The sequence below is a fragment of the Cannabis sativa genome, chromosome 4 (assembly GCF_029168945.1).
Source record: "Cannabis sativa cultivar Pink pepper isolate KNU-18-1 chromosome 4, ASM2916894v1, whole genome shotgun sequence".
NCBI lineage: Eukaryota > Viridiplantae > Streptophyta > Magnoliopsida > Rosales > Cannabaceae > Cannabis > Cannabis sativa.
Window position 1 is genome coordinate 55,737,784 of NC_083604.1, and position 25,588 is coordinate 55,763,371.

At 33.9% G+C, this 25,588-nt stretch overlaps 1 protein-coding gene across 8 annotated transcripts; it reads right to left on the reverse strand.

The window, feature by feature from the left end:
• Nucleotides 1–934: 934 nt before the first annotated feature.
• LOC115714640 (ultraviolet-B receptor UVR8) lies at nt 935–20,960 on the reverse strand. 8 transcript variants are annotated; one of them, XM_061114203.1, is made up of 16 exons: nt 20,476–20,957; nt 20,266–20,348; nt 19,971–20,081; nt 15,418–15,496; nt 13,777–13,836; nt 13,442–13,543; nt 13,225–13,318; nt 11,499–11,541; nt 11,244–11,289; nt 11,085–11,131; nt 6,442–6,541; nt 4,127–4,181; nt 3,967–4,033; nt 1,838–1,874; nt 1,489–1,571; nt 935–1,338 (listed from the first exon to the last, which is right to left on the reverse strand). In XM_061114203.1, the coding sequence occupies exons 1-16, from the start codon at nt 20,726–20,728 to the stop codon at nt 1,219–1,221; spliced, it is 1,380 nt and encodes a 459-aa protein (XP_060970186.1). In that variant the 5' UTR covers nt 20,729–20,957; the 3' UTR covers nt 935–1,218. The 8 variants fall into 8 exon arrangements, 7 of the variants coding, with proteins under 7 accessions (XP_060970186.1, XP_060970187.1, XP_030499246.2 ...); XM_061114204.1 differs by having other exon boundaries at nt 1,489–1,568; nt 20,476–20,955; XM_030643386.2 differs by having other exon boundaries at nt 19,971–20,047; nt 20,476–20,616.
• Between the last annotated feature and the right edge of the window lie 4,628 nt (nt 20,961–25,588).

Sequence of the window (25,588 nt, forward strand, 5' to 3'; positions counted from 1 at the left end):
TAATGTGAAACTAACTCTTAATACCTATTTTTATTCCCATTTCCATCGTATTCTCATTACCATTCTCATATTCTTATGTTTTCTTATATTTTCATTCTCTCTAACTACACGTTACCTTAGTGATGGACCTTCGTTCGGGCTATTGGAAAGTCAAAATTACATATGGAGACCAACTGTAATTTTTTTTGATTAATATTATAATCTCTAACACATAACATCCTAACATAGTTATTATTATCAACTACCATCAGTTTCTCTACATTTTTACAACTCTTCATCCGTCTAATTATCTAAAAACTGCATCTATTTTCCTTTTTCTTCCAAAGGAGAAAAAACAAATAGATATTTATTTATATAGTTCTTTTTTCTTCCTAAAGGTAGCGATAATATTTATTCTTATAGATGGTTTTTGATTGGAAGGAATGAAAATATAAAAATAGAAATGAAAATATGAATAGGAATAGAATAAAATTTAAAATGCATAAAAAAATCATTAAAAAATTTTCTTTGTTAAATTATAATGGTCTTTCCTTTCTTTTTAAAATGGAATAGTCATTCCACCAAAATAGTGAAAAAAAACATTCTATTAAAATGTCATTCCAATATTTTAATATACAACCAAACAAAAAAATAAAATGAAAATTATTTCTATTTCATTTCATTACCTCCAACCTAACGCAGCCATAGTATTTTTTCCTTCTAAACATAACGATAGTATTTATTCACATAGTATTTTGAAACTTATTTTAGTGGAAACATAGAAAAAACACATTTACTATACAAATAATACTACAATATGGAAAATTGTTGTTGGTGAGGAGAAGTAATAACATAACATTACATCACTTTGGACAGGTTTAATATCACTATTAGTGTATGAGTTTCGCTTATTTTATTAAATTTTATTTTAATAAAAATTATAAAAAATTGTTAACTAATTATAGGACGGACATCTTTTATAGTGGTGTTAGACACCTCGATGCTGTATAACAATGTTTCTTTTTGGCACCATACTTGCATACATTAATTTTTATACTATTTATTCAAAATCCCCAACTTACATTTAATTTTGTTGGGTGGTGACCTAAACTCTTATTTTCATTTTTATTTTTTGTATTGATAACCATTAACCATTGGCATACTTACCAATAAAGCACAACAAGAATGAACAAAATGATACATGCCAGTAAAATCAAGCATATCATAGCAATCAAAGAATTAGATATGTTCAAGTATAGCGCCTGTATGATTGAATCCGCATGATACTTGGAATGCTTTCACATCCCCTCCCAAGTTGATCATTGTAGGTTTCATATAGTCAACATCATTTCCATGACCCTACATGCAAAACTAAAAATTAGATAAATTTTTTTCTGTTTTTTTTTTTATTTTAATAAATACAAACAAGTTTTCTATTATTGCATTGCGCACAACACTAATATGAGAAGACAGTGGAAAATTACGAATAAAAAAAGTATAAGCTTATACCAGTTGTCCTCCTGAAGAATGCCCATCCACGGAAAAAGTTCCATGTGAACCTCCCCAACCCCATGTGAAAACTTTGCCTTCTGCTTTCATGAAAATCAGGTTATTTAACATTCAGCCTCCGTGCCCAATGCATTTTAAATTAACTTACATAACTAAGATTTGTTACCTTAACAACAATTATCTTACTGAAAAAAAAAAAAAAAAGAGCATACTAATTTAAAAAAAGGGGTTTGGGCTTATTTTTCCGTTGCTAACAAATATGTAATCATCATTTTCAATTTTTTTTTATTCATCAAGCTAGAAACAAGAATAAACTAAATCCGAAGGTAAAAAAAGAATTAAAGCTCACCAGAAATCGCTGCTGTGTGCTTCCAACCACAAGATACCTGTAAATGAACATTATCAAAGTTCAAGATAAAGCTACATATTTTTATTAGCACATTTTAATAAGATTGGTTAATGAAGGCTCTAGTGTAATTCTTTAACAATAGCACCGAGCAAAATGATTAATAATACATTCATTTTCTAGTCCCTATACAGTTCTTTTACTTCAAAAAAAGTAAAAGAACACAAATTTCGAGTCCCTATACAGTTCTTTTTCATCAAGGATAAAACGTTTAGTTGGGACACTATTTCAGAATTGATTACACAAAATTATTGGTGATACTTCATCTGCTTCATTCAAAACAAGTAAAGTTTGTATGTGCATTTCCCATAAAAAAATAATGTATAAAAAGTAATAGAAAATTATTAGATTCCTTTTGATTTTCTTTCAAGGCATGTTTGGCCCATGAGACTAGACCTATGGACCTTTTGGAGTGGACACATGATCCCTAGTTGGAGGCTTTAAGTTAAAAAATGTTGTATATCCAGGTTTTATTTAAGTATAATTTCTTTAGTTGAAAAACAATACAAAATACACACTAAATTCTTTTCAAATGTATTTCATGTCAAAATTATTATTCTAGTGGTAAATTTAGTATTGCATTTCAAACGAGCCCTCAATACATAATCCAATCCACATTAATCCTATTTTAAAATCCAATACAATCCAGTCATACCTACCAAGTGATCAATATGTTCATTAGACCTAACTAAGAAAATAATTCAGACACTTGAGCTTTTAAGAAAATTCTACGGTTGGAGATAAGCTCAAAATGAAATATGTATTTCTATCTTCCTCAATGAAAGACCTACCAGAAGCTTTTTTGGCAATAGGAATAAGGCAAAGAGATCCATTATCTTCTTTCTTGTTTGCTATTGTGTAACTCTTCTCTTTTCCAATGTCAAATTTGAAAGTAAACATTTGGTAGCAGGGTGTGGAGACTGGAAACTAGCGGAAATGTAATCTTGTAAGTCGGCTTTTGAGAGATTTAGCTCTCATCATTGGTAGCTGAGGTAAAATGGGTGAAACAGTATGGAAAAGTTCAAACCATCTAGGGCTCGTTTGGAAAGCTACTATGTAATTAAAATTGAGCGTAAGTCAGAGCAATTACAAGGTTTGGCGAGTTTGTTGAGCCAGGTACTAACACAGTGACCATTTAATTGGACGTAATTAAGGGATCACTCTCCAATACTCATTCCCCTTTATGAGAATTGGGTGTTACAAAACATTACCATTTTTAGCTAATTAATGTTACTAAACTATGTAATTACCAACTCATTTGCCAAATATGAAAATAAGAATTCATATGCAAACACTACTTGACATTCACACACGTTGTATTTTAAAATTGAGCGTAGTGTAATTACTAGGGTAGTAATTAAACAGTTACTTCCAAATGCACTCTAAAATAAAAGTGTTTGCATGGTTATTAGCATCACAGAAGTTGAATGGTCATGAGAAACTACAACACAGACACCTTATCAGTGGTTGTCTCCAAGGGTGGTGTTTGTTGTACGAAAAGTGGAGGAGAACACTTCTTTTTTAAGAATGTCCTTTTAATCAGGTATTGTGGTATAAAATGATCAATGAATTCGGAGTGGCGATGCCCCGCTCATGCACCTAGTTGTTTGTGAGCTAATTGAAAGGAGACGAGGATTTCATTATTGAGGACAACAACCATTATTGCTATCTTGTGGATTGTATGGCTTGAAAGAAATAGCCGAATATTTGAAGATAAAGAATTTGAAGCAGAAGGGCTATGAGAAAGCTCAGGTTTTTTATTTCTAAAAGGTTATAAAGGATGTCGTTCTTGTTTACCTGCTTACATTATGTTGTTTGTCATTTTGTGTGCTTCAGTGGTTTATGTTCTTGATTGTAACCACAGATTTCCACAACCAAAAGTGAGGGCTATAAAAATCTTGGGAGGAAGTCACTCATGGACATGTGGCCTTTTGTCTCTTGTTTTTCTTCTTTTTTTTTTTTCTTGATAAAGAGAAATATGTATTCTTCCCATATTAAGAATAAACAAATTAAAACTCACAAGAAATGACAGATACCAATGAAAACAATAGTGGAAAGAGAGCAATATTAACCTGGCTTACAATACATTCCGAGAAAGGACCTTGAACTCTTTCTGGTTGATGAAAGACCATCGTAGTACTGGAAGACAAAACATTACAACATTTTAATTTTCATAATTATGCACACATTTTCATTTCTAAGATGTAATTTAAATCCTGGTGAGAAGTGTACCCAATACCAAGGCATCCATTTTCATTTGAACCCCAAGTGTACAATTTTCCACCACCTATGTATCAAATATACATGTCAGTAGAGAAAAAGACATGTGTCAGTGTTTAAGCTATTTTTGAAGACAGTAACCAGCATGAAGAATAACACTAGGCCGGAAAATCAAATGTTAAGGTAATAGCTTGGCCATAATACTTCTACTTTGATTCTATATGATTTCATACTCGGTAATTTGTTAGGAAACAGCCAATAGATTTAGTTTTGTTTTTTTTTTTTTGGTGAATATATAAAATTAGTTACTTCCATTTATTTCGATAGTAAAGCATAACAAGTGAACAGAGATTTTAACATTCACAAGCATGGCCATAAGGGAATTTAAAATGCACCATAGGTCTGCAACGCGTCTTTTCTAGACTTTGTAGGCTAGTGGAAAAAGTATAGACAAAATGAGGGGGATTATCCATGTTCATATGGATATATGGAAATTTTTGAGAAAATTTGAAGAAACGGAATGTGGAGGTCTCTAGAGACTTTAGATTTATCAAAGGAGCTACTACAACCACCTAGGCAGAATTCACTCTTGAAATAATAGCAGATGAGAAGAAGATGTCCAAGTAATAATGAACTATTAATTAATTATATACTTAGTTTAGGCATGGAATATAAACCCAGCTGAGAGAAGCACTACCCTGTTGGATTAAGTTTTCCTTGAATTAGCATTGAGGTAAACTGTGGGGAGGGGCACCACCTTGCATAATAGATTCTTTTCAGATGAAGGAAGAGATGAGTGGCAACGAATGAATGTGCTTGTTAGTCTTAGGAGTAGGAGGGTCTAGAAGCATATGTAGCTATTGATATCATTACCCATGAAGGGAGTAAAATAGTCCGTAGTGGTTTTCCAGGTCCCTCAAAGTACCTTGCAGTTTAATACTTACTATTGATATCAATAGCACATGCTATCAAATTTCCTACACTACTCTCTATTGTGATATGGAAAATCAAAATTGTTGTATGTTTAGCTTTTCTTTTTTTTTTCCTTTTTATGTTTTGATTGGTGTGCTTGATGAACACTTCAAGCTTTGTTTTGAATGGTTGTAAATTGTAGATAATACAAATTGCATTTTTTATACAAAAATATCCTAGGTAATAGCAACATGTTTGTTTAGTTTTATTTAGAAATTGTTTTATTTTGATTTTACTAAAAAAAATTAATTATTATATAAATTTCAAATAATAAACAGCTTAATATATAATAAAATATATATATTATTATTAAATTAAAAATAGAAATAATACTTATATTTATTACCTAAACTCTTTATGAAATATAGAACTCTTTACAATTTCAATAATAATAAATAGTATATTACATAAAAAATGTACCACATATATTGAATAGAATATGATACTAATTTCAATTAGTAAATATTATTATCAATTTATTACTATAATTAGTAGTGAAATTATTTATATATCTCCATCTAAATAAATTATATATAAAGAGCATCAATCCAACACAATCATCATTCATATTATTCACAATATGTTTAGAACTCTTTACAATTTCAATAATAATAAATAGTATATTACATAAAAAATGTACCACATATATTTAATTAGAATATTATGCTAATTTCAATTAGTAAATATTATTATCAATTTATTAGTATAATTAGTAGTGAAATTATTTATATATCTCCATCTAAATAAATTATATATAAAGAGCATCAATCCAACACAATCATCATTCATATTATTCACAATATGTTTGTTGTTAAAAAAACAAAAAAAAATGATGACAATCGACTAACATAATCACAAATAAATATAAGCATGTTACATATATAAACCGTTAAAAAATTGTAAAAGTTCATACTAATAAGTATAACAAATATAACAAATATTAAGTGCTTTTTTATTTTATATGTATGAAGAGATAAAAATTATTAATTAAATAATAATAAAAAAAATATAATTCAAATCTATCATATTTTTTTTTAAATATATAAATTTATATTTAGATTTGTATCATTTTTCAATATAAATTCTATCATGTATTTTTTTTTTTAATTTGAATTTTATCATATTTTCAAATTTTAGATTTACATTGTTTTTTATGTTTTTTTAAATTTAATTTTTTTTGTAACAGTGTTAGTTCTAGCCATTAATTTTAACAAAAAATAACAAACCGTTAAATTAACAATTTCTATTAAATCCACTCCAAAAAAGTAATAAATAATTTCCGTACTTTGTATATAGAGAAAAGATAAAGATACATTGCGTATGTAATAAATAATTAATGATGGACAGAAGAGTACTTGATAAGACACACGTGTGATAGCCACCACAAGCAACTTCTTCAGAGTAAGGAAGTTCAGCAATCAAGGAGGGTGTAGCTTCGCTGTTCTCTCTGAAACCCTATTTAAATAAATTAAAGGAATTCTAGTAATTAATGGCAAATTTATGAACCAAGTCAAGTAATCGGATCTAATTGTTTATTGTAGAAAATAGTGATTCGAATTGTGTGTATATTTCATAGAATAGTACATATTTATATACAAAGCTAGGAGACTAGGAAATAGGAAACTACCAACAAAATAGGAAACTACTAAATACAAGTTACCCTAATTCTTTTACACCTAATATACAGCTAATATTCTAACACTCCCCCTCAAGCTGGAGCATAGATGTTAATCATGCCCAGCTTGTTACAAAGATAGTCTATCCGCACCCCATTCAAAGCTTTTGTAAAAATATCTCCTAGTTGTTCTCCGGTTTTCACATATCCTGTGGAGATCAGACCTTGTTGAATTTTCTCACGAACAAAATGACAATCGATCTCAATGTGCTTAGTTCGCTCGTGGAATACGGGATTCGAGGCAATATGAAGAGCAGCTTGATTATCACACCATAATTTTGCTGGAATAGAAGTCTTAAACCCGAATTCAGTCAAAAGCTGATAAATCCATATTACCTCACACACGGACTGGGCCATAGCTCTATATTCTGATTCAGCACTGGATCTAGATACAACATTTTGTTTCTTACTCTTCCAAGAGACCAGTTTTAGGAATAGTGATAGAATCAAGAGAAGCAATAAAAGAACAAGAAGAAGAGGAGAGATGATTATAAGACACAAAAGAAGTAATAGGAAAAGTACATTGACGTTTACCTTTACGTAGTGCAATGGGAAGATCATCTGAGATGTCCAGATCTGATGACGAAGATGCAGGTGCAGGACATGAAACAGGAGGTGGAGGAGGGGGGCGCCTGGTGTACACTATAGGAGGCCGAGGGAGTGGTGGAGGTGGTAGAGGTGGTGGAGGTGGTGGAGGTGTAGACATTGTGGGGGTGACGACCGAGGCAGGTGAAGGAACAAGAGACCCGCCAGAACATGGAGCAGGCGCATAGGATGTGACAGAATAAACCAACAAATCATCATCCTCCCCCTGACTAGTAGAAGTAGTGGAAGATGAAAAATAGAGTAATTTGCGGCAAAACCCCCTCAACTATCAATTTACTTGCAAAAAACCATCCAACCTCATATTTTGGTGGAAAAACCCTCCAAAGTACTGTTCCGTTTACATTTTAAGGTGCCGTCTGTCCAGCTCCTAATTTTGCCCACGTGGCAATGACAAGTCACTAAAAAATTATCCTATGTGGCCATATTTTACAAAATAAAAATAAAACTTTAAGAGTAATTTGCGGCAAAACTCCCCCAACTATCAATTTACTTGCAAAAAACCATCCAAAAAACTTTAAGGTTGGATGGTTTTTTGCAAGTAAATTGATAGTTGAGGGAGTTTTGCCGCAAATTACTCTTAAATTTTTTGTTTTTATTTTAATTTTTATTTTTTAAAATATGGCCACGTAGGATAATTTTTTATTGACCTGTCATTGCCACGTGGGCAAAATTAGGACTTAACGAGGCTGAATAGACGACACCTTAAAAATGTAAACGAAACAGTACTTTGGAAGGTTTTCCCACCAAAATATGAGGTTGGATGGTTTTTTGCAAGTAAATTGATAGTTGAGGGGGTTTTGCCGCAAATTACTCTGAAAAATAAGGTGTATTTTCTACAAAAGTAACATCAATAGACACAAGATATTTGTTGAGATCAGGACAATAACACCTATACCCTTTCTGAAGACGAGAATAACCAAGAAAGACACACTTTAGTGCCTTAGGGTCTAATTTGGTGACAGATGGACGGACATCGCGAGCAAAACAAACACTACCAAATACTCGCGGAGCAACTGGAAATAATGACTTATTAGGAAAAAGAATTTTAAATGGAATTTCACCATTAAGAACAGAAGAGGGCATGCGATTAATAAGAAAGCATGCCGTGGAAACTGCATCGGCCCAAAAAGGTTTAGGGACTTTCATTTGAAACAAGAGAGCACGTGCAGTTTCAAGAAGATGTCTGTTTTTACGTTCTGCAACACCATTCTGAGGTGCCGTATCAACACAAGAAGTTTCATGAAGCATGCCATTAGAGGTCATATAAGATTGAAATTGAGCAGACATGTACTCTTTGGCATTATCACTTCTCAAAGTACGAATAGATACATTAAATTGAGTTTGAATCTCAGCACAAAAAGCACAGAATATAGAAAACAACTCAGAACGATTTTTCATTAAATATAACCAAGTTAAACGAGAATGATCATCCACAAAAGTAACAAAATACCTGAATCCAGGTTGAGACAAAATAGGAGAAGGACCCCAAACATCAGAATGAACTAACTCAAAAGGAACACTAGCACGTTTATTGACACGTGGACTCAAACTAACACGATGATGTTTGGCAAACTGACATGACTCACATTCTAACGAAGATAAACTACTATATTGGGGACACAGTTTCTTGAGCAAAGGAAGGGATGGATGACCTAAACGACAATGAGCCTCAAAAGCGGAAGCAACACTCGAACAAGCAATAGCGGTTGGCGGAAGTGGGTCAAGAACATACAAGCCACCAGATTCATGTCCTTTACCAATAATCTTCTTCGTCATAAGATCCTGAAACAAACAATGATCAGGAAAGAATGAGATGCAACAATTTAGATTACGAGTGAGTTGACTAACAGAAAGCAAATTAAAGGACAAATCAGGTAAATGTAAGACTGATGATAAAGATAGCATAGGTGTAGGAACAATAGTGCCAGATCCAAGAACAGAAGCTGTTGACCCATCAGCTAAGGTGACAACAGAAGTGGGACTGTGAGACTGAAAAGTGGAAAAGAGACGGGAATTACCTGTCATATGATCTGTGGCACCAGAATCAATGACCCATTTTGAGGATTTGGAAAGAAGGCAGGCATTAGAGTTACCTGAATCAGCAATCGCAGTGACAGAAGAAGATGAAGACTTAAGTGTTTCCTGATACCTTGAGAACTTGGCAAATTCATCAGCAGAAATAAGGACCGATTTGTCAGATGCATCACTAGTGCTTGCAATATTGGCAGAGTGTTGTTGTCGATTCTTAAATTGTAACTTCCTACACTCAAACTTGGTGTGGCCTGGTTTCTTACAATAATTGCACATGATGCTCCCAGAATTTGGTGTGCGGTTATCAGGTCCTTGTGAATTATCTCCTTTAAATTCACTTGGAGTAGAGTTTCTTTCCGGTGCAGAATTATTACGACTCACCAAGGCGCTATTCAGAGGAGTTGAAGAGGTAGTCTCTGTGCGAAGAACACGAGTAAACACATCTTGTAAAGAGGAGACATCAGAACCAGAGAGAACTTGTGACTTTGCAGAGTCAAATTCAGATGAGAGTCCTGCAAGAAAACTCATAATAGCCATCTGTTCTCGTTGGCGCTGTTGAACTTTTACATCAGGACTAAACGGTAATAGCACATTAAGTTCTTCATATGTTTTCTTGAAAGCCATAAAATAATTCATAAGAGACTTATCTTGTTTCTCCGCGCGATAAAAAGCTTTGCAAACATCATATATGCGAGATATGTTGTCTTTGCCAGAATACAAAAACTCCAAGTAACCCATTAGTTCTTTAACCAATTCACAATGATTAATCAAACTAATTACCTCAATATCGATAGAATTTCGAATTTGAAGGAACAAGCGAGCATCCTCACGGAGCCATATTTTCCTTGAATCGTTTGTTTCTTCAGGAGGATCGTCAGTCAAGTGATCATCTTTGTCAATACTCCTCAAATACAGTCGAATCGTCTTACTCCATTCCAAATAATTCGAACCAATCAACTTATGATCCGTGATTTTAGACATTACGGGAACAACATCAGAAACAACAACTGATTTTGAATCTGATCTTATCTCTGCCATAATCTCAAAAGCAAACACAAAGACAGAGAAAAAGAACAAAAAAAAACACCAAAGAATGAACACCCAAACACGAAGAAGACAAACAAATACCGAATTACAACCTAGAACAGATGCGAGTGGGCTTAGAAGAACCCAGTGAAGAATCGGCAACAGAACGCCGTCGAAGGCGCCGTCACACGCGCCTCCACGCGCCGGCGCGTGAGCCCCACGCGCAGAAGCTTCAGGCGGCGCGTGAGCCCCACGCGCGAGGAATCCGGCGACCGGACTTCGGGGGTTGGTAGATCGGCGGCTGGGCAGTCCTCCTATGTGGGCGGTGAGAAACAATGTTCACTCCAAATAGGATTTTCGAAAAAAAACAACCCTAAACTCAAACCCTAATTTTTATTTTTTTTTTTTTTTTTTTTCAGAACCCTAATTTCGAATTTCGAATTTTGAATCACAATGCTCTGATACCATGTAGAAAATAGTGATTCGAATTGTGTGTATATTTCATAGAATAGTACATATTTATATACAAAGCTAGGAGACTAGGAAATAGGAAACTACCAACAAAATAGGAAACTACTAAATACAAGTTACCCTAATTCTTTTACACCTAATATACAGCTAATATTCTAACATTTATATATATGAAGAAATAAAATTTACCAATCTATCTGCTGGTCGTTCTCCAAATACAAAAGCTGAGCCACTTTCTGAAAAATGAGGAAAATTAACTAGTATGCAAAGATAGTATCCTAAAGTTATAATGGAAAGACGTAAAGATACATTACAGAAAATGATTACCATAACAAAACCCAAACGTACCATCTATACATGCAGAATGCAGCAAGCCAGCAGCAACATATTTTACCTAATTATTTGTCACAAATATTTAGGGAGGGCCAAAAAAGAAGAAAACAAAAACGAGGAAAGAAAATGCCAGAAGAAATCTTTTATAACCAATAAACTACTGACTTTGAAGCTAAAACACTATGATTAAAAGGATGCAAATAATATATCCATAAGAAACATGAAAATAATAACAACATTACCAGAAATTGAAGCAGAGAGATGATATACCTTGATGCCCTCAAGTTTCTTTATTAGCCTTGGCATGTACTCACTGCAATTTAAAAATCATCATAAGACTCCACAGGTATTCATGAATCCCATATCAAAACAAGAATTGTGTTAATCTACACAATCCTATCCAACACTGCAATTAGCTGTATTCCCAAACTCTTGTGGTACACTTCTATTGAATTAGAAAAAAAAAAAGGAAAGTTACAGCTTCAAAAATCTATCAGCGAAATTTCCAGTCAATAACACCAAAAACATTTGTGGTACAAGTGCATCCCTATTGTACAGCAATAAGGCCACCATAAGGTAATGTCAAGTGATGTAAGTGGGAGGGTGTGTGAGCACGGCCATGGGTTCAAATCTCCATAAACACGTGTTAGTAACATCATGTTTGGGAGTGGATTTAGGATGGAGAACAATAGAGGGAAAGAGCATCTCTATCCATTTGATTGGCAAAATAAAGATGAAGGAGAGGGGACTTGGAGGGATGGGAAATTCTTCTGTCCCCACTATATGCAACTTCTCTTTCATCGACAAATAAGAGAAAAATAAAAACAGAAAATTCACAAATTACCCTCCAAAATATGCATTATCTTTTGTCAATATTAAATTACAATAGAAATAAAACACACACAACCAAAAATATATTGAGACCAAAAGTCATTTTGTGGTCATTTTTTTTTCTTTGAAAATGAGACAAAGTCACATGCACAAGTGACCCCCTCCCAAGTATATTGAGAGTCCTCACTTATGGCAGAGGATGGTTGTGGTTACAACCACCAGTAAAGTTCTGGCCAGACTATACAAAACAAGCACAAAAAAGAATACAACATTAGCAAGGAAAGAGGATTAAGCAAGTTTTAATACATAAAATTTTCTTCTTGGGTCCAAAAATGGATAAACCTTCTGATATGTTTCTAATTGAATCTTAAGCTAAACAGCCACAAAAACCAGCAAACAGCAAAGAACAATATAGATATATTTATAGAATAGTAGAAAAAATACAAAGAGAACCCCTCCAGGAATTTGAGAGCCTGGCCTCTCCCTTTTTCCCACCCTTCTACCCGCCTCCCTAACTGACTCCCTCTCCCTTTTATTACTAACAGCCCCAACACTAACTCTCACTCTCTCACTTCTGAGTTATCATTCTTAATTCCCTATTACTCCCCTGTCCTAACAGCAATAAAGCACAATTAGGAAATTTAAGAAAATTTTTATTTTCTAATAATAAAAATTTAATAATACAGATAACATAATATCTAGTTTATATATTTACACCCAACATAGTGATACAACCACTTGGGTAGAACTCACTCCCAAAAACTAGCCTAAGAGAGGAGGGTGCCAAAGTACCACTAACCAATCCCATACCTAGTTGATGTGGGATCCTAACAATACACTCCCCCTTACAGCTGAGGTCAACAGCGGCTCACTCTACGGTGGCCTACTCTGCCGTGGCCCACTCTGGGCTTTTTCCACAGGTCGCCCTTTCGCAGGTTGCCTCTCCCATGACACGTCGGTACCACCTATGGGCGCATGGCTCTGCTCTAATACAATTTGATACAGCCACTTGGGTAGAAGTCACTCTCAAAAGCTACCTAAGAGAGGAGGGTGCCCAACTAGTGTCTAGTTGTATACCATCTTCAGTCAATGTGGGATCCTAACCCTAACATATAGGTGCAAACGTATTTTGTTGTATGTACATAGATGGCTAAAAAATAAAAACCTGGTACTTTTAAAGAACGAAAAACTGGTTGAATCATTGGCATGTCCAAGTCTTCCATACTCTCCTCCGCCCCAACTCAAAGCCTCACCTCCATCTAAGAAATATATAAGCAAAAATTGAGTTATACGACAACTGTTAGCTAACAGGTACCTTGAAGTAAAAACAAGTTTATTTATAGTATAATGGAATACTAGTAAACTTTTACACACACACACACCCGTAACAGCAACTGAGTGCTCTGAACCCAAAGCTGCCATTTTGATGGTCAGTCCAATCAAGCTTTCAACTTTAGTTGGTAAAGGAACCGCCTTTGGTGCCCCTGTATATCAGAAAGTTTTCACTTAAAATAATTTCCATCAGATGATTTCACATATCGGCTACACAGGTATTGCAAAAGTTCAAAATCTCTAACTAAGACAACAAGTTATTCCCTAAAATGACAAACTACAAAACCGTATATCTTCTGTACAAAAACCTGTTGATTCAAGGAATTAAAAAAGAGAGAAAATTGTTTAGTTTAAAATCAAAACAATAAATAGTTCAGTTGGTTACTTTTTCCAAGGCCAAGTTGTCCATTTGCGTTCTTTCCCCACATGTAGAGCTCTCCATCAACTAAAACAGGATGGTCACAAAGCATTATAATAGTATGGTTGAAAAAATAATACCAATTCAGAAGAGCAACATGTATTATTAGAGACGCTGAAACAAGAAACGGCCCCCACTGTCAAAAATAAAACATCACTACAACATTATAAAAGTTCAAGTTGTTCGTAAAGTTTTGTTATATGACATAGTAGAAATAATATTGGTTCTTCAGCGGCCAGTAAGTGGTACATTTAAAACAGAGATAATATATCTCCTTGGTCACCTTACTTTCCTATAAGAAACTAGTTTATTTTTCAAAAGGAAACCTAAACTTTGTATTAATAATGAAATTAGTACAAACAATTATAGGCGAGAGCCTAATAATAATAATAAAACATCAAAACAAATACTGATTTACAAAAATACTGTCATTCTCCACATAAAGCGGAGAAAAGGCAAATTTAAATTCTATAACTCCTTCACAATATAATAGCCAAATGGCCACCCAATGCCTAACTTTTTCCCATAGACACTCTGCTCCTTCAGATAATCTTTTATTTCTTTCATACCATATAGCCTACAAACTAACTACCACCCTTGTTCTCCATAGCACTTTGTTGCTTTATTCCCTGGAGCACAATGGATGAGAAGACCAATCCACTGAAAACCAAATTCATTTAAGAATTTATACCATACTCTCATTGTGAAAGAACAATGCATAAAGAGATGACTAACATCTTTCCCATTTTTCTTGCACATCATGCACCAGCCTGGTGAAAGCGAGTCGTTAGGTTTCCTCCATTGCAACATCTCATGCACAACCAAGCAAAAAAGTGAACCTTAGAAGGCAAGGGACTTTTCCAAACCTTTTGCGTTCAAGGATACAAACTATAAGAGACATATCCTTAAAACATATTGAATGCTGATTTCCAAACACACTTTTGATGAGTCACCAAGCTAGATACTTCATCCTCCACCGCGTGACCCAATATCTGGTTCTGCAGCCTATAAATAACTGAATACACTCAGTTACCTCTCTATCATTAAAATTTCTGATCAAATGAAGATTCCAATAACCTTACCAGCCCTCTGTAGAGATGCAAAAAATGTAACTATTCTTCTTCTCTGACAAACTAACCGAATTTAGAAAAACATCTTTGAGAGCTATCACCACACCAAGCACCTTGCCAAACTAATATATGCTTTCCATTACCTACTTTAAAGTTAACCAGCTGCCAAAACTCCTACAAATAGGTGCTTCCTTTCCAAGGACATTTAGTTGACAATCTATCTCCCAAGTTGACAATTTATGCTTGCTTTTTTAAAACCTTAAGACACAAAGCTTTCCTTACTAGACTTCATCCAGCTTTAAAAATACGGGCTTGAGGTATGGGGAAGGAGAGTGATTGCATTGCAGCTTGCTATTTATAGGTCAGAGATAAGGAGCTTAAATTTCTATCAAAACTTTGGGAAAAGTGAATACAATTTCAAAATATTATTCAGCAAGTTATACAGTTTAATAAAAATGATTTAATTATGTAATTTAATGTATGACTAAATTTCAGCAAACTAAACAACTTTCCTGAGTTCACTCTACAAAATACACACCTGTAATGGCACCAGAGTGATAATAACCAGCTGAGATCCGAACAATTTCCTTTGGAAGTCCCGAAACCTCTAATGGCTCCTGCAACACAACATTACCAAGATACGAGACCATTATAATTTTCATAAGAAACATAACTGGTTTGAAAAATGACAAATACAATTTTTTGTACACAACATGTCAACACCAAATAACTAAATTACAATAAGAAGCTACAAATTACAAACCCATAAATTTCAACCACGGATTGATTATTACAAAAAATTTATGGATGCTTTGGGATATTTATATTTAACTAAAGACGTGTATGTCTTTTTCCTTTTCTTTTTTACAATGTACTGAGTAAACTATATACTTTGTTGGATGTTCTAGAAATTCATGAAATTTCTCAAACAATTTAAATTTCTGGCATAAGGTAAAATATCTAGAGTAATTGTCTAAGAATTCGACGATATACTCATATCCACCCCTGGATTGCACATCCATATGCTGTATGCATTAATTAAACATGATTTTAGGGATTTTAGAAATTAGCATTTCCTTCTGTTTTGTTTACTACCAGTCCATTAATTTGTACATTCTTTCTTAATCTAATAGATTGAAAAGATTATTCAGCATTATCCAAAAAAAAAAAGATTATTCAGCATATATTTTATTTACTGCTTGTAGATAGAGATTTTTTGTTGTCGCTGAATGGTTCTTCCCTTCAGCCTTCATATTTGTTAGATATTAGTTTGTATATTAGCTGTAAGAGAATTAGATATTTAGTAGATATTTAGTCTCCTAGCTTTGTATATAAATATGTACTATTCTATGAAATATACACATAATTCGAATCACTATTTTCTACATGGTATCAGAGCATTGTGATTCAAAATTCGAAATTCGAAATTAGGGTTCTGGAAAAAAAAAAAAAAAAAAACAGAAAGGAAAAATTAGGATTTGAGTTTAGGGTTGTTTTTCGGAAACCCTATTTGGAGTGAAAAATTTTTCTCACCGCCCACATAGGAGGACTGCCCAGCCGCCGGACTGCAAAACCAAAAAATTCGGCGTCCAGATTCACCGCGCGTGGGGCCCACGCGCCGGCGTGTGAGGGCGCGTCCGGCGTCTTCTCCGGTGGCGGTCGACGTCCGTCACACTCCTGTCCCTTTCTCGTCCTCCTTGCATCGGTTTTCGATGGTTGTTGGCATTTTGTGGTTTGCCTTCTTTGTGTTTGGGTATCTATTCCTTTGAGTTTGTCTTTTTTTTTTCTGTCAATTGTTTTTTTATTTTGGCTTCGAGATTATGGCAAAGATAAAATCAGATTCGAAATCAGTCGTTGTTTCTGATGTGGTTCCCGTGATGTCTAAAATCACGGACCATAAATTGATTGGTTCGAATTATTTGGAATGGAGTAAGACTATTCGATTGTATCTAAGGAGTATTGACAAAGATGATCACTTGACTGATGAACCTCCCAAAGAAACAGACGATTCAAGGAAATTATGGCTCCGTGAGGATGCTCGCTTGTTTCTTCAAATTCGAAATTCTATCGATAATGAGGTAATTAGTTTGATTAATCATTGTGAATTGGTTAAAGAACTCATGGATTACTTGGAGTTTTTGTATTCTGGCAAAGACAACATATCTGTTGAAAAGTAAGTCAGATCATTCTGTGTTTTATAAAAGATCAACTGTTGGTATTATTTTATTAGTGATGTATGTTGATGACATCGTTATTACTGGAAATGATATTGAAGGCATCTCATCCCTTAAGTCTTTCATTCACACCCAGTTTAACACGAAAGATTTAGGGGAGCTTAAGTATTTCTTGGGTATTGAAGTTACTCGGAGTAAACAAGGTATTTTTCTATCTCAAAGAAAGTATGTACTTGATTTGTTAACTGAGACAGGAAAATTGGGAGCAAAACCTTGTAATGCTCCGATGAATCCAGCTATGCATCTTACACGTGATGGGAAACCATTTGACATTCCTGAGAAATATCGCAGGTTAGTTGGAAAGTTGAATTATCTAACTGTCACTCGTCCAGATATTGCATTCCTGGTTAGTGTCATAAGTCAGTTTATGTCTTCTCCAACAATTCATCATTGGGCAGCATTAGAGCAAATTTTATGTTACTTGAAAGGAGCACCAGGACGAGGTATAATCTACAAAGATCATGGACATACCCAGATTGAGTGTTTTTCTGATGCAGATTGGGCAGGCTCCAAAGTAGATAGACGATCTACTTCAGGATATTGTGTATTTGTTGGGAGCAATCTGGTCTCTTGGAAGAGTAAGAAACAAAATGTTGTATCTAGATCCAGTGCTGAATCAGAATATAGAGCTATGGCCCAGTCTGTGTGTGAGGTAATATGGATTTATCAGCTTTTGACTGAATTCGGGTTTAAGACTTCTATTCCAGCAAAATTATGGTGTGATAATCAAGCTGCTCTTCATATTGCCTCAAATCCCGTATTACACGAGCGAACTAAGCACATTGAGATTGATTGTCATTTTGTTCGTGAGAAAATTCAACAAGGTCTGATCTCCACAGGATATGTGAAGACCGGAGAACAACTAGGAGATATTTTTACAAAGGCTTTGAATGAGGTGCGGGTTGATTATCTTTGTAACAAGCTGGGCATGATTAACATCTATGCTCCAGCTTGAGGGGGAGTGTTAGATATTAGTTGTATATTAGCTGTAAAAGAATTAGATATTTAGTAGATATTTAGTCTCCTAGCTTTGTATATAAATATGTACTATTCTATGAAATATACACATAATTCGAATCACTATTTTCTACAATATTATTTCCTGAAGAGTAGGGTCTCTCAGGGACCTAAACTAAAAGCTCATCCTATAAACCATTATCTAGGTATGTTCAACTGTCATTGGTCCTGAAATTAAAGATTCTCAAAATATCATTATATTCTAGTTTTCTATATCTTGAGGTTCTTTACTAAGGCTATGTTTGGAAGTCGGATTTGGGTGAGGAAAGAAAAATGTAAGAAAAAAAAAAGTGTGGATAACAAAAATGTAAATCAATTTTTCATGTTTGATATGGAAAATTTTGTTGAATTGAGTGTTTTTCCATACAATTTTTCTTTCTATACTAAATATGAGAATTTTTTATTTTTTATTTTCCACTTCTTTCTTTTTTTTCCTACATTTTTCTTTCCCCACCAAAATCCAACTTCCAAACATAGGGTTAAGCTTCTAGTTTTCTCCTAAAAAATATTATCATGTGCATGTTCTCTCTCCATGAATTTAGATTTATATTGGGTTGGGTCTTCATAGTCATAGCCATGCCTCAAGGCATCCCTTGCCTCATCACACAATCTAACTTTCCTAGCCTCATCAAACCTTGGGACTTCACTTATTCACCGTTTTTGGACTATAAGTAAACCTCAAAGGTCACTCATCATCCCAAAAGTCTAAAAAGAATTCAGAAGTCTAAAATCATTTAGTTTTCTCCGCATGTAGTATCACCCATATTTTGAAATTATGGTAATAAAGCCACACACTAACACCTTGCAACCAATTTTTGAATTATCTCTAAGAATCACATATATAGATCATCATCAGATTATCCAATTCAAATCCATGCATAGTGTAACATAGCTAAACATTAATTAAATATAAATGAAACAAACACAATATAAAAGACAACATGAATGTTATAGGCCTCTACTTAAGAACACATGAAGAGAGGGATGAATAAGGACACAATCGGCACTTATAATAAATAAGAAGATCTAAATGTTTGGTAGGAATTAGTTACCACTTGTATTTCTTTAATTAGTCTATAAATAGCCGAAGTAGGCTTGGATTTACTTACTCAGATTTTGGTGTAATGTTTTGAGAGCCCAGCTCTTGTTGGCTAAACCTCTCAAAAGTTTGATGGAGTTTTACTTTGTAATTTCATTCATTTTCAATAAAACATTCAGAGATTATTTTTTTCCAGTGTAGAAATGACATTGACAAGAGAAATTCCTATCAGAATGTAAATAAAAAATCCTCTTTAATTAAATCATTAAAAGAAGTTCTAAGAAAACGAGATAGACTAAAGGGAATCAATACAAAATTTCATATTCAACATAAAGTTATAAAGACTTTCTTAACATGTATACCCAATTAACCTTTAAAATACAGCCAATAAAAAAGTCTCCTTATTGTTACTTAATACTACTGTTCATCCCTTCACCAAAACCAAAACCTTTCTTAGTTATGGTTCCACAAAAGAAGAAACTATCATTTTTCTTTTTTATTTTTATTTAAGAAAAAACAAGATGAATGGAATTTCAAATAAGCAACAAATATATGACTTTTCACAAGTTACATAAAGTGTATCTCAAAAGGTACCACAAATACTAATTCATCAGTAGTTAATGTTCACAAGACAATGGAGCCACTTAAAATCAAAGAAACAAGTGGATTATTATGTAAACAGAAAAGTTTCAAAGATGACATTAATTTTCACATGACAATACTGACAAAAATGACATTGAGTTTAGCAAATGTTTAAAGATGCTGTGACAAAAATAACAGACAGGTACAGAAATATCATACAGCACTGTAAGTTGCATCATCTGATATCCCAAGCTGCCCAAAATCATTCAGACCAGTGGCATAGACGCGTCCAGTTTCTGTCAAAGTAGGAGACAGTTTATGAGCCACTACCTGAAAATAACTGACAATCTTCACAACTGTTGACAGATATTGTAAAATCTAATAATCTCTATTCTACCATAATCAAAGTGGATGATGCTAGACAAACAATAACAGTAAGTACCCAGACGTTAAAAATTCAAACTGATCTATACAATAAACCAACTAAACTTATATGTCATAATAGAAATTTGACCCTCAAGTACTTCAAAGCGGTCAAATTTGACCTCCAACACAAAGCTAGTTTTTTCCTTCTCCATGTTTCCTTAAATGCTCGATCTGTGCATTAAGGAAAATAATTCAAGAGAGTGATAGAGGCTGTTATGTTAACCACTACCTTGTGTTAATACTCTGACAGTGAATAACAGCAAACATGAAATGCAAAGAATAGGTGAAAACATATTACCTGTTAGAAATAGGGTATGAGCACCACCGCATGCAATGGCTCGAAGGCCTTGATCACGAAAGGCCGAACAGAGCACGGGAGCAGGGCTCCAATGTGAGTCCAGGCTCCCCAACCCAAGCCTGCCATAGTCACCATTGCCCCAAAGAACCGCGAACCTCTGACCAGTGTCGCTCTTACTCCACAACCACCTTTTGACTAACCCAAACCCTAAACTCAGTGAAGAGCTTCTAACTGATCCGATTCTGCTCAACATTTGAAAGATTCAGTAGAAGCGGAAGGAATGGGTGAAGCGTGGAGCGATTGAAGGCTGGGATAGATGATATGGGACAAATTGAAAGAAGTTTTAGTGTGGAAGATGATGAAATGTAAGAGAACTGATGTGGCTAAATTTAGTGTTTGGGAATTGAGAAACTGAGAGAAGTAAAATGCAGAATGGTTTTTTTGAATGTTAGGCAGGCAACATTGCAACGTCTCCCCTTTAAATTATTTTATTAATTAATTTATTTATTTATTTTGGAGAGACTCCGGAGAAATATGTTATACTTGTTATAAAATAATATAAAATAAATAAAAAAAAAAAGTCAATCCGAATTTTTCAGTTATTTATTTTAGTGGGATGAATTCTTATTTCTACAAAAATATAACTAAAAAATGGGAAACTAAATCAATATAATAAAAAGAAATACAATCAAGCATTAATGATGATAATTAATTTAGTGATTTGAACATCTATAAATAATATTTCATTACACTCTCCCTTGGATGTTCATAAAAATTGTTTCATTAAAAATTTTGCTGAAAAACTTGGTCAAAAAAAAATAGTGCGGTATGAATTAACTCCCCCTCATTTAGGCATTCGTGGAGATCTTTTAATCGACGAATTCTAATCTTGTGAGTTATCTTCTTTGATATTGGTATGACTTTGTGAGTAAATCTAGAAGATTGACACTTGATTGAAATTGTTAAACACTAATGTATTTTCTTGAAATGCATAAAGAAGAATTTAGTGAAATGTGTTTTCATTCTATCTCCTTCAATGTACCCTCCTTTTAATTGAGCGATGCAAGTAGTATTATCTTCATAGAAAACTGCTTGTGTTGATACTTCTTTATTGAGTGTTAGCCATATGTTTCCTGAATATATTATATCAATGATCTCACACCCACACATTCTCTACTTGCTTTATAAACTACAAGTATGTTAACATGATTTAAAGCTGCCTCGTTAAAAACCTTGTCAGGAAAACTTAGTGAGACAAAACCTGAGCTAAGGAAAAAAGAGTGCAATACAAGTTTTATATTCATAACTATTTGTAAGTTGCCTCGTTAAAAATCTTGCTAGAAAAACCTAGTGGGACAAAATCTGAACCAAGGAAAAAAGAGTGCAACATGAATATGCCTCCCCCTCATACACATATGATTCATAATTATCTTGGTGATAATATATCTCATAAGATTATTGTTATCATTTTTACCATATCTATGATCATATGTTTTCTATAACTGTTCCAGAGTGTATGTGTGGACTTCTAAATTATGGACGAGGGGTTCCTGTGATGGAATTTATTTTACCAGGATCTTAGATCTACTCACAAGTATGTTGTTTAACATCCTAAATATGAACTTTTTAAAACAATAATAAACACATATAAAGTTTAGGAAACCTTACATTGCTTGCAGCGGAATAATATGTCTCCTTCCACTCAGATCTCTAACCCTTGTATCCTTTCTGTCGCAGAGTATCACCAAGATCTGAGTCTGAATGTCCTTCTCTTCAAATTGGATTCTTCACGATCTTCCAGACTATGATTGAGGTACCACTTGCTGTGTGTGGGCACTACTCTATCACTCAAGGTATTTCGAAATTTGGAAGAGGAAAAGAGAGAGTGAGAGGGTCGGCTATAGAGAGAAAGTGGATGGCTCAAATTTCTGAAAGGCAATCTCTTGAATTACTGAATAACTCTTATTTTGGTGTGAGCCATCACTTTCTATTTATAGGCAACCACTAGGTTTAGGTTAGTAATTATTTGGCATTAAAACAATGAAAATAATAATTGAAAAAAAAAACTATTCAAGTGGCCAGCCATGGTGTTAATTGTTGGAATTTATTTTACCAGAATCTTAGATCTACTCACAAGTATGTCGTTTAAACACCCTAAATATGAACTTTCTAAAACGATAAATTAAACACATATGAAGTTAAGAAAACCTTACATTGATGCAGCGGAATTAATGTCTCCTTCCACTCAGATCTCTAACCCTTGTATCCTTTCTGTAGCAGAGTATAATCAAGATCTGAGCCCGAATGTCCTTCTTCTTCAAGTTTGATCCTTCACAGTCTTCCAATCTATGATTGAGTTACTGCTTGCTGTGTGTGGGCACTTACTCTTTCACTAGGGTCAAAATTGATGAAGGAGAAAAGATAAGAGAGGGTTTCGGTCAGGTATAGAAAGTGAGGAAGGCTCAGTTTTTCTGAAGAGAGAAATTTCTGTCAGAAAGCTAATGAAAGCTTGTGAAAACTTATGATTTGACTGAGCCATCACTTTCTATTTATAGGCAACTACTAGGTTTAGGTTAGGAATTATTTGGCATTAAAATAATGAAAAAATCAATTTAAAAAACCTCAATTAGTGGCCAGCCATGGTGTTGTAGTGGGCCCCACTTGATTTTGCAATTTTATCAAATTTTATCTCTATTTTCTCAAAAACGCCAATTTTCCAATTCTAACCTTTTAAATGCCAAAACTAATTATTTAATAACTAAAATAGATTATTAAATAATATTTTCATTTAATTTAATTATTAACTAGACATATAAAGTCCATTAATAAATAAATAAACCTAGAAACTCTTTTCTTTACAATTTCACCCCTGCTTAGTGAAAATTCATAAAATTAGACATAGTCTAACTTTAGAATTATAATTGATTAATCACGAATCAATTAATGAGTCTTACAAGCAGAATGTTCTCAACTAGAATGGGGACCATGGATCTATATGCTGAGCTTCCAATAAGTGAACTACTTATTAATTCTTCGTTGAATCCACTCTTAGAACTTAGAATTGCACTCTCAGACTTATATAGAGCATATTATATGTTCCACGATATCAATATGCTATCTCATTTAACCATTGTTATAATCTTATTGTGATTTAAAGATCCTCTATATAGATGATCTACATCGAGATGGGATTTCTTTACCGTTCTCACCCGTCAATGTATTTTGCCCCTTAAAACACTTAGCTACCTGTAAATGGTGTTTAGTGATCTAATGATTAGTCAGTTAAACAAGAGCTCATCCATTTACTTCTATTTGCTAAGCTCGAAGGGAATCATCACTTGACTTCTATACACCAGTAGAAGCTATAGATTCCATATTTATGTTCAGCACTCCCACTCAATCATACTATCATGTTCCCAAAATATACGTATCACCCTGACCTAAAAGTAGGCTTAACTAATAAATCAAAGAACATGAATAGCACTCCTGAGTTGAGCCTAAGCATATCAGGATTTAGATTCTTTTAATCTTAAGATCAACTACTGATATTGACTTGGAAAGATATGTATACACAAAATCAGCTAAATCCAGATCATATGTTTATTCACAATTACAGTATCGTCAACACAGTGGAATGTGATTGTGATCATATGAATCAAAAGACTAAGTCCCTGTTTCATCAGTGTTTTGGATTTACACTAATGTGATAATCAGCGATGATGTGTACTTACACTTGGAGTAAGTGTTATGTTCTTTCCAGGACATTAGTAAAGTATACTAGTTTCGAATGTATGGAGTATACATTGGGCTGGACCGATATTGCTGTTGGAAATTATTTTACCAGGATCTTAGATCTACTCACAAGTATGTTTATTAACATCCTAAATAAGAACTTTCTAAAACGATAAATTAAACACATATAAAGTTTAAGAAACCTTACATTGGGTGCAGCGGAATTAAATGACTCCTTCCGTTCAGATCTCTAACCCTTGATTCCTTTCTGTAGCAGAGTATTATCAAGATCTGAACCTGGATCTCTTTCTCTGAATCCTTGATGCTGAATCTCCTTTGCTGATGATCTTTCTTCACGATCTTCCTCACTATGATTGAGGTATTGCTTGATGTGTGTGGGCACTACTCTAATCACTAAGAGAGGTTCGAAATATGGAGGAAGAATAGAGAGAGAGAGTGGCGGCTAGAGAAGAGAGTGGAGGCTCAGGTTTTTCTGATTCAGAAAGTGTGATTTTCCTAAAGCCTTCACTATCTATTTATAGCATTCCACTAGGGTTAGATTTGAATTATATGGCATTAAAATAATGAAAAAATCAATTTAAAAAGCTACAATAGGTGGCCGGCCCTGGCTAGGTGGACTGGGCCTTGATTTTTGCAATTTTTGCAATTGTAAGCATGAAACAGAAACTAAGTTTCTACTGAAATTTGGAATGTATAAGACATTGTCTAATTCCAAAATTCTGTTTTGAAACTTGAGTTTGGCTTTTCCTCTAGCTCTAACCGAAACCATTTCGCCATTACCAACTTTAAGTTTCAACTCTCCGGATTTCAAATAATTCCAATTCTCAAGCAATTGCAATGAACAACTTACATGGTTTGTAGACCCAGAATCAAGAATCCAAATGGATTTATCATTCTCTAACACACATGATTCGAAGACTAAAGCATTACTGCTTATTCGTTTGTTAATTGTTGTTCTTGCTAGTTCATTTTGTTGTGAAGTATAACTTGAGGAAGTGGAATCACTTTCTCTTATCTTCTCAACTAAGCTTGAAGTAGTAGGATTTATGGAGTTATGAACTATTTGCTCTTCAGAGTGAACAATTTCCAGCTTACCTGCATTCTGGAATTTAAAGTCCATCATGAGCATATGTGAAGTATTACTCTGACAAGGAGTTTATAACTTCAAGTTCAATTGCTAAGATATTAACTAGGAGTGGAATGAGAAGGGGATTATAGACACTACAACACATCAATAAAACAGAAGTAAGGTTTTGGTTCAAAATTCATACACAAGTTCAGAAAATAACAGTCATGACATATGTTATAGAAATACTAAATCTAACATAGTTTATTTTCCAAGGTTTCCAACATAATAAAA

Coding starts and splice junctions, on each gene's coding strand:
- LOC115714640 (XM_061114203.1), bottom strand. CDS start 20,728: ATGTTGAGCAGAATCGGATCAGTTAGAAGCTCTTCACTGAGTTTAGGG. Junction 13,319..13,441: donor GCACTCAGTTGCTGTTACGG/GTGTGTGTGTGT, acceptor TATATTTCTTAG/ATGGAGGTGAGGCTTTGAGT. Junction 11,290..11,498: donor AGAAACTTGAGGGCATCAAG/GTATATCATCTC, acceptor ACAAATAATTAG/GTAAAATATGTTGCTGCTGG.